Raw genomic sequence first — 10,640 nt, forward strand, 5'->3', positions numbered from 1 at the left:
TGGCGTTGCTCGTAGGCTTTCATTTGACCAATAATTCGATGACGTCTGTAGTGGCGACAGACAATTTCAAAGTCAATTTCTTTGGTGCTAAACTCAAATAAACTTGATCGACCAAATACATACGCACATGCACATAACATGATATGAAGCTCTATATCTGCAGCCAACATTGGTTAGAAGTTAGAACAGTCAAGACTTTGACACTTCCAAATTCAGAATGTGAAATCGGAGAAACTTCTTGCTTATTTTCAGCGCCCATGGCATCAAAATATATGATGGTTATTATAAAGAAAAGCAATAATGAGTAGCATCGGCATGTGTGAGATTTTTTATATTAAATATACTTTTTTTATATTTTAAAATTTTTTATACTACTTTTTTTTTCTTATTTTATTTTTTTTTGTTTGAGCTTGTATTTTTTTTTTAATTTCAGGTATCAGATATATTCAATTTCTTTTTCCTTTTCTTCTCCTTCTCTCTTTCCTTTTTTTAAATGTCTTGTTGTATTTTTTTTTCTCTTTCAGTTTTTTTCTTTCTCTTTTTTTTCCTCCCAATTGAATGATTTTAATATCATGTTAGATTTTTTATATTAAATATACTTGATGATAGTATACTCTATCAAAATAGCTTAAATCATTGAGTTGGATACTTCCTAAGTTTATATATTCATAATCCATCTTTTAATATTTAAATGTGTAACTTTTTTTATATTTTAATAGTGTGCGCATTGCATGTAAAATCAATGCGTAATATTTTCCAAATATTATTTTCTTGGTTTCTTCTCCACGACTAAAAAATGCAAAATACAAGAATTAAGTGGAACGTTTGGTAGTTTAACGACCCCACACAACATAAATCTAAGTTAGTCTTGTATAATACGGCATCTTTCCAGGAAAGTAAAATCTCTAGTCAAAGCTTGATGCTGTCATCTAAAAACATTCAACACGCTTAGCCTCGTGGCTTTGAGGTTGTAACTACATGTTCATACTATCATTCATGAGTCTATACACTTGTTAATTTAAGAGTACCATGGTAATAAGGTAAGCATATGCAATTTCTTGGAGTTGGAGGCGCAGCCGGTGATCGATTACATTGCACGTGGAGGGTGGTGAAGCTGAAAGTCACAGTTCCATTGATTTTTGACAATAAATGGCGGGGCCAGACCAAAATGTCGGATTGAAGTTTTCCTTGTTCAATAGCTAATCGGTGACGCTTTGTGGTTGTGGAAAAGTTCCTGCTTTTGAATTGGAATAATTTCTGCCTCCTGCTTCTCTTGACTACCTTGAAATACAAGTTTTGCCCCGCTTGTGTGCCTATATAAGAAAGCCAACGAGCCAAGCTCCACAAGACTATACACCAAATTTCTCCTCCTTCCTCTTCTTTCTTTCTGTCCGAGCAAGAAGCCAAGTAGCAAGTTATTAATTTTCTGTTTCCTCCGCGCCAGAATAAATGATGATGACAGATCCACTCACAGAGGATCAGGTTGCTGATTTCCGGGAAGCCTTTAGCCTCATTGACAGGGACTCAGATGGTGTGTTCTTTTCCCCTTTTCTTCTAACGGCTTGAAAGAACACAACTTGTTTTGCTGATTTGAATTTGTTGGTGATGTCTAGGATTTATTACAGTGGATGAGCTGGCCACCATTGTGCAATCACTAGATGGAAATCCCACTAAAGAAGAAATTCGAGAAATGATCAGCGAAGTGGATATTGATGGCAATGGGAGCATAGATTTTGAGGAGTTCTTGACAATTATGAGCAGGAAAATGAAGGTAAGGTCTACAACTAGCTATTTGCTTGCACTTAAGAAGGTTGACTGGCTGAGGCTGATGAGGTTGTTGTGAGTTCCAACAGGAAAATCTGTCTGAGGAACTAAAAGAAGCCTTTAAAGTATTTGACAGAGATGGAGATGGATATATTTCTGTTACCGAGGTAAGCACGGCTTAACAGTTGCTCGTTTAATCATCTCCATGTGTAACACTAAGGACTAAATTAAAGGGAGTTAATTTCTGGATGTTTCACAGCTGAGAAACGTAATGATGAATTTGGGAGAGAGGTTGACGGATGAAGAGGCAGAACAGATGATTAAAGAGGCAGATTTGGATGGGGATGGTCAGGTTAGCTATGAAGAATTTGCAAGCATGATGATGGCCAACTGATCTCAATCATTGTGCATTACCCAAAATAAACTTATGTTGGCTGGGAAAAAAAAGCCCCATCAACATATTATGTAAATACTTCATTTTACTGTTACGTGACTTGATATTATTAATTTGTTAATTTCTAACGTTCCTAAATCGTTAAATATTTTTTTCAATCCAAAAGCCTTGCTCATATGGATTACCCCAACCCTGACTTACGGGCCTAAATACTATATTGTACTCTATTAATGATCAGATATCATCAATCACTTATTTAATTTGAGTTTTTTTTTTAAATTCTAATCAAATTTTCAAGTTGAGAAGTTTATATTTTAAAAATCATGCATTATAAATGTCGTATAATTATCTAACTTAACTTATTATTTTTCATCCCAATTTACATCTCAGCATCACCTCGGGTGTTCTCACGTGCCCAGGAGGTGGTTCCTAGTCCCACGCCTTGATTTAGAAACATTGAGGTGGCTAAGCGGCGGCCATAGCGTAATAGCACTTGGCACGACCAAGCATCAAGAGATCTGAATTATCGCTAAACTTTGAATTTGAAAGTTTCTTTTCGACACAATCTTATTTGAGAACCTACTGTCATTTTATTTTCTTGATTGACATCATATCGTTTTATCCAATCCCTAAAATTCCCAAATGCTCGGAATTGATACACCCGCAAACTGATAATCTAGACGACCACTCTTGTTCATCAACTGTGATAAACTTCGACAGGTCGATCCCCTTGTTACGAGGATCGTTACTGACCAGTTCATCCAATGACCCACCGCCCCGATCCCTTTTTACTAGCATTTGGAGACTCGCAAGCTTGGATTTCTTCATATAGAGCTTGCGAGCATAAAATCATCCTGCAATGTTAAGAGGGTGCCAAGATTAGGTGTGCTATCAGCACTTCCAACAAGTGCAAGCCTCCGCTGTTGAAGGCCGTGACGGGTGCCAAACCTACTGATTTAAAGGAATGAAAGCAATGCAAAGAGCATGAAATGGAAAGCTGATTTGTCATTGCGAAGGAGAAGTGTTTTAGGTTTGCCAGGGACAAGCTTTTATCTCCCTTTAGGGATGCACGGATTGTAGTTAGGGAAAGAAGGTTGAATTCAAAGGGAAACTTTGAAATTGGTTTACTTATTAGTGTCATTGCCTGAAGGTTGTTTGCAGAATATGAGTCAAATGTGCTCTATATTCTTGTCTCATAGTACAAAATTACAGGTGACAAATTACAGTTCAAGTGAACGGTTTGGCTCAGATTATAATATGCATTGCATCTTGGGTGAGCTGCAACATGAGACCAAACAACTGTACCTTATTTGAACATGGGGGCACAACCAGCGTAATTTTGTCATGCTGCTTGTAAGGGTCCGTCTTCGGTAAGGTGCTCCGCAAGTTGCTGAGCACTGAGGTGCTAATCTATATATAAAAAAAAATCTGGGTCATCTAGATTTAATTTGGATGGCCCAGATTTTGTTAATTTTTAATTTAAAATTAAAATTAAATTTATTAAAATAAAAATTTAAATTTTTTTCATAAATAGGTTTATCATCAATCTGAATAATACTGATATAATTTAGATAATCTAATTTAATATTATAATCTTTTAAATTGACTATCTATATGTATTCTAGATAATCCCATATTCGATGTTAAATGTTTATATGTAAGATCCAAATTTTAAGTTTTTATTTTTTATTTTGATGAATACAAAATTAAAAAATAAAATGTATAATATTTTAATTATAACTCTTTAAATTTTTTTAAATTCTGAGTTAAAAATTTAATACAGCTAAATAATTAATATATAAAAATATAAAACTTTTAATATTAAATTAGACCTTTCAAATTGAATATGGATTAGATTAGTCAAAAAATATTTATTAGAACTTTTTATAATTTTTATTTTTAAAAAATATAAAATAAAAATATTCAATTATTTCTTTAAATCTAGACCACCCAGATAAAAATCTAGATGATCCAAATTGCATCACCTTATAATGATTGAGGCATCACTTCCTACGCCTCTACATCAAATCTTATTTATAAATTATTTTTTATGAAAGATAGAAAATAATGATGGAGTATTATTTTTTTAAATTTGTTATACAGAGACATATTTAAAATTTTATATACTTATTTTTTATATTAATATTAATAAAGTTTATAAAAATAATTTGTAGAGAAGATCCAAAGAGTCCTTGCTAACTTGGCTAGAGTTCATTGTTATGCTATGCGTGTGGAATCTAAACATAGAGCTCATTGATTGATGCTCAAAGGAGTCAAGAAATTTTCAATTGTGTTTGAACAGGAACATTGTGCAGGTAGCATTTTCCTTTTGCTATTATTTTGACGTAGGCATTGATTTACAATTTCGTCTCTCCTGACCCTTTTTTTTTGTATGAAACTGTAATTGGTTCAAAGCGTTCAATTTTCTCTGGTCGCTGCTGCATAAACATTATTTCACGTTCACCCTTCCCTGCTTTATTATGCTTTGAAAAGTTAACACTTGCATGCTAACACCTGTTTCGGTTGCTGTAGATGTTCGAAGAGTAACATGCTCTCGAAACTGATAAGGTACACGGGTACTTCTTCACTGCAAGGTCTTCGACTATTTTCTGACAACTAACTAACTCATTTTATTAAAACATGGTCACGAAACTGCATTCTTTTGAGGTGGCTGCGTTAGTTGAATAGTGGCGAGGTATTTCACTTGCTATAACTTATATACTCTTTTTATTTAAAAATATAAAATATTTTTAATTAATTTTTATTTTTTAATAAAATAATTATTTACTTTTTAATTAATTTTATTTTTTATATTTATTTCTATTAAATACCCTACAATAAATATAAAATTATTATTAATAGGAATAATTTTAAAAAAAATAATGATTACTTTTCAAAATATTAAAAATATCTTATATTTTTAAACATTTAAATCCTCACAAAATACTTTATATTTTTGAATAGAGGTAGTAACTTTCAGGTGATTTTTTTATGATTAATAAATAAGTTTTGAAAATAATCTGATACAATTACAATTTTAAATATGTAAACTGTAAAAATTAAATAAGAAATCATAATTTCTTACATAAATTTTTTTATTATTAAAATTTGAATTCTGAAATAATCAATAATAATTTTTGTTTAAACAATCACAACTTTTTTCATGTTAATTGTAAGGACTAAACAAGAAATCACAATTTTTCATATAAAATTTTTCTTATAGTTGGAGTCTAAATTTTAAAAATAATTAGTTGTAATTTTTATTTAAACGATCACAATTTTTATTTTATAAATTTTAAAAAATAAATAAAAAATCACAGTTTATTATGTGAACTTGTTTTTTTTATTGTAGATAAAGGATAATTTAATTATTTAATATAAAATTATTAACGTAAAAGAGGTATTTAAAAACTTTAAAAAAATTATAACATAACAAAGTAGTCGTTTATGTATTTAGATAATATTTTATTTTCATCATCCCTGATCTAAACTTTTTGATTCCACTCCTCAAAATTTAACAATAGCACACGTCATGCTGGATGTAAATGTTGTCCAAATTTAGAAACGAAGGAATAGCCTCAACGTCAAAGGCATGTCGTACTGGTGCGGTGGGGAACTGGACATTGTAAAGGACGCTGCATCTCAGCCCCACACGGCTTTATATTGCTGGGGTTGTGTTCACCTTTTGCAGCCATTAAATCAATATTAATATATGAACGAAATTACTAGATAGATTCCGTTCATCAATTGGGAGCCTCAAAAATTTTTGCAAGGCACGATTTCTGAATGACGAGATCGATGGGTAATTTCATTGATGAACGTCATTAAAAGGGTTTTAGAGTGAAATGAGGTAAATATCATTCCAGTCCGTTATAGTTAGATGTTGCTTGATCGAAGACAACCAAAGAGGGGAAAAAAAAAAAACACGATCATCTCTAGATTATGGTCTATAGATTTACCCTGTTCACACGTTACATTAGTCGTTGTATGTGTTGAAATAAAACGTGGTTGAAACTTTAAAGCCATAGCGCGGCATCAAAAGTCCTTCATTTTTGTTCTTGTCATTTGGGGGTAGAGGGTTTCAAACTGCTGAGCCCAGGATTCACTTCCAGGGCTAATATTCCTTCCAGTTTTAGATACAGGTTAGCTTCCAGAAGAAATTAATGGCTGTAAATATAAGCAATTTTGTTTGAGTTTTTGGATTATTTAATTAATGTTTTTTCCCCATTAAAAAATGCCCTTTATTAAAGAGGATATGAAGGAAAAATTTGAAATTGATGGTGTTAAAAGATGAAGATTTATTTAATTTAAAAATTAATTTAACAAGGACAACTAACTAACTTTCTTTGTTCTGGTAATGTAATTTAGAGTGACTTGTATGTTACAAGACCCAATGAAGTATAAACTACAAAGTTACAGAAAGTGCAAACTTGCAATACGGACTCAAGTTCTCTTTGCAAACGAAAAAAAAATTTGTCACTTTTAATCAGGCCCCATTACTGCCTGCCCGATCGTTCTTCAAGAGAGAAGAGACAGAGAAAGAAAGGCTAGAGAGACAAAGTCGTGTTTTTGACCTTAAACAAACAGTTAGACGTGCCGTAATGGATACTTTTGCGAGTAGTGCTGAACGTTTTACTGGTAATCACAGAGGTTAGAATCACTATTTGGAAGGCAGGGTGGTTCAGGAAGCATGTGGGCGGTGGAACGTACGCGACAGAAGAGAACAAATGAAGATTGAATCTGGTTGGTATTACCTATTTGTTTGTGAGTATATATATGGTGGAGCACACCCAACAAGCCAACGGATAAAGCATTGCCTTCTTGGCGTCTGAGCATTTCATGTGTTTCCGAACAAGAAGGCAAACCATAGCTTCAGCTTCACTGTTGGCTCAGTCTCAGACATCCATTTCCGGTAAACAAAATAGAAGGGCCTCAGAACCAAAGCAAAGAAGAAGCAGCTCTTCAGTCTCGAGTCTTGACTGCCTTAAAAAAACTTTTACATGTAGATTCTCTTCCGGCCATTTAGTTATGTAAATTCATAAATTCAACACCTAATATTATTTTGAAAGAGAGCGGGGGACGGAATTGAATGGGAAAGAAGAGAAGAGGAAAGAGAGGGCATGTGCCAACTGGATAATTAAATGGATTGTCCATATATTACAGGCCTAGGAACCTATACCCCAGGAGCCTGAATCACAGTCGCCAGAAGATAGCTGTCACAGAGATCGCCATCCTCTTCTCTCACAACGCATGCACCCAAAAAGAAGCTCTCCCATCGATAATGACCCTTTTCGATCCCATCTGAATTCTTCAAAAAAGCACGAACCAGAATGTGACTCCTAAATAAACTCGTTAAAATAAAGTAACGGATGGGATGGGACGGGACTAGGGGCGGGCTGGGTTGACCATCAGCAAAGGAAAAGGCCGATTCAAAAATTCGGAGTGCAGCGAGGCAGGAGAAGGACTAGGCACAGTGAAGGAACAATTGAATTTAGAAAAGCAAAAGAGGATGTGGTGGTGTGGGAACTGTGGTGTGTGTGTGGCGTGGTGAGGTCTGGGCTCTTTCTCGATGGCTGGGAAATGACATTAAAGTCACCCCAAACATGAATTGACAAGTGAAGTGAGTGTGTGATGCACTGTTAAGCCAAATGTTGCATGGAAATTCTCACCCGACGCCTTCCCTCCCCTTTCTTTCTTTTGTTGGGACCCCAATTATTGCAGGCTCTCTGCTGTGAGTCCACAGTGTATTTCAATCGTTCCCACGTCCACAGTACTTTTTTCGTCTGTTAATTTTTATGAACTTCACATTTATTTCTGCAAATTCATCCCTCTATCTTGTCCATTGTCACGACCGACATTATGCCTGGTTCACCGTTGGGTTTTTATATGGACGAGATTTTTATGTTGTACTCTCTCGATTTTAAATATAAAACTTAATTAACTAATTCTTAAAAATAAAAGCAATTAAAATTTTTCTTTGGATGCCCATCTTCTAATGACGATATTAAATGTAAGAGACAAAAAATAGGATCAGCAAAATCATAAACAAGTGAGGATAATATAAAAAATAAATAAAACTAGAAAGATTGTAATCCTATGTTTTACCATAAACGAAGGAGCCTCCCATTTAAAAATATAAGTATTTCCTCTCATCAAATTTTAGTTTTAAATATGAACAATTTAGTATATATAAATTTTTTTATTTTTATATTTTATTTATTAACTTAAATATTTGTACAAATATATCTCTCATTCATCATAAAATAAAGTATTTTGATATTGAATTAAAAATAAAAAATTAAGTACTTTATTTCATGAAAAATGAAAACTTTATTAATATATAAATATTTTTTAAAAATTACTTACAATATTTTAAATCGAATAGGGTAAATTAACTTCCACTCATTGATTAATATTAATTATTCACTAATAATAATGAAAGGTAGATGCGTGAGTTGATGAGAGACTGGAATTGGAGCCCCATTTAGTTAGAGAGAAAAGGCGAAGGGATCCTCCCGCACTGTCACTGCCATGCCGCCCTATGACTCTATCTTCTCTGAGCCTAAGACGACTCCATCATGCCCCTCTATCTCTCTCTCTCACTTTTAGCTTTTTTAGCTCTTCTTTTATTTCCCTCTCCCTTCACTTCACTCTCCTGTGCTTCTCTCTTGATTAATTAATTACTTCACTGCTTCACAAGGTGCTTCTGTCTTTTTTTAATAACCTAATCTCCCTTGCATCTCTTTTGTGGTCTCCCGCTCTCCCATTCTCTCTATATATATTATCTACTCCCCATCTTTGTCTGTCCCTCTTTGCTCGACTTTCTCGCAAGTCTTGTTGAAGCGTGTCTGTAGTTGTTGTGAGAATTGCTTGTAGTTTCTTTTCACCCACTGTGGGAAGAAATGCTTGGTGTCGATGTTGTTGCGAAGAAGAGTAGTTCGCAAAGGAAAAAGTGAAGCTGCCAGCATGATCTAGCTTTGGTTAGTGAGAAAGATGAAGCAATGCTAATCCTGACTAGGTCATGCTGTGACAGCCTCACTCCTTCCTCTTTGGGGACCCGGTTCTTTCCTTTCCCCTCCAAACACTCGAAACTTTAAAATAAAAGGCAAGTATAAGAAACCACTGTTCGTATAGTAGTATATTCCTTTTCTGGTTCTCTAGTTCTAATATGGCAGGCGAGCGATGCGCCCCTTTTCACCTTCCCATGTTTTATTCCTTTCTTCGCTGCTTTTATTCTTTTCCCATAGTTTTCATGCTTATCTTAATTTCAACGGTCCTCTGTTGACCTAGATATGTGGATTCAAAGGCTCCTACGCATGGATACCTAGGGTTACATGATCCATTGGCCTCTATAACTGTGAAAGTGCTTCAGTTGTAATGGTATCCCAAGCTGTTCCTTTTCGTGGATTATATGTCAAACTGCTTGAGAATGGATCTTACCATGCTTGTCTCTTGGATCGGTAATATGCAACTTGTTTCCTGGCTGAAAATCTCTGATCTTCTAATGATCTTAAGAAATCAGTAAATAAATGCGGAGTTTTCGGCAAAGAATAGTTACATGAATGGCATATTTTACAGTATATCTGTGATTTTTGTCACTTCATAGGTTTGCTAAACCATGTGACTTGATTTTGCGTATGTTTCAACTCTTGGGAACTGGGCGTTAAGTTCACGGCACAACGTTAAATTGTGCAGTCCTTGTTTTAACAGGTGATAGTAATTTATTCTTGAGGTGTTTCTGACCGATATTAGACCAGTCTGTATCGCAGAACGGTGGACAAATGGATCGTTCCGGCTGGCTTATGTACTCTATGGCAAGAACTTGTATGAAACTACTGGGAGTGATTTTTGCTTGTACTGTAATTTCAATCGTAGGTAAGTTGATCGATGTTCGTCCGTTGGTAACAACGGACGAACTGAGACGTATCAGGAATCTATTTTTTGGCCAAAGATGGGTCAGGTGTTATCCTTGTATTACGAATTCTCTTGTATGGAGGTGAGCAGTAAATTGAGACTGTATTATGTATATTCCGTGGATTGTTATGTCGAAAATTCATGATTGCTGTCTGGATCAATCCTTCTCTGTTCTGAGAGTTCTCCAAAAAATGTTGCCGGGTGGATTCAAACGTTTTTATGTTGCTTAACATCGCAATATTCCGTATGGGGATTGTTATAATGTAACATTGCTCTGATAAAACGTACGTTATCCAAGGTCCCTCGCGACGATGATAAAAACGTACGCTTGTTTGCCATGAAAATGGAATTGGTTGAATTCGGTGTGCTGCCATCGTTTAGGCTTGGGCCGAAGGAACTTCCGTTTCCCTGTAGCGTGTAGTTTCGAATCAAGAACACCTGGATTTTTTTGAAATGGAATTGAAAATTAGAATTTAACTTCGTAAAAGAAAAGATGGAAGTAATTTTTTCTCAAACATCTTGATTTTTTTCAAAGTGATTGAATCCTGTAAAATATTGGTAGTACTCT

The 10,640-nt window shown here is 34.5% G+C and overlaps 1 protein-coding gene across 1 annotated transcript; it reads left to right on the forward strand.

Annotated features, from left to right (window-relative positions):
- The first annotated feature begins 1,122 nt into the window (after positions 1 to 1,122).
- On the forward strand, positions 1,123 to 2,304 carry LOC129306976 (uncharacterized). The gene is made up of 4 exons (XM_054947813.1): positions 1,123 to 1,531; positions 1,614 to 1,771; positions 1,854 to 1,931; positions 2,024 to 2,304. The coding sequence occupies exons 1-4, from the start codon at positions 1,450 to 1,452 to the stop codon at positions 2,156 to 2,158; spliced, it is 453 nt and encodes a 150-aa protein (XP_054803788.1). The 5' UTR covers positions 1,123 to 1,449; the 3' UTR covers positions 2,159 to 2,304.
- The last annotated feature ends 8,336 nt before the right edge of the window (positions 2,305 to 10,640 follow it).

Source organism: Prosopis cineraria, unplaced genomic scaffold (assembly GCF_029017545.1).
Source record: "Prosopis cineraria cultivar Desert tree isolate PC_DT_omini unplaced genomic scaffold, ASM2901754v1 PC3, whole genome shotgun sequence".
Taxonomy (NCBI): Eukaryota; Viridiplantae; Streptophyta; class Magnoliopsida; order Fabales; family Fabaceae; genus Prosopis; species Prosopis cineraria.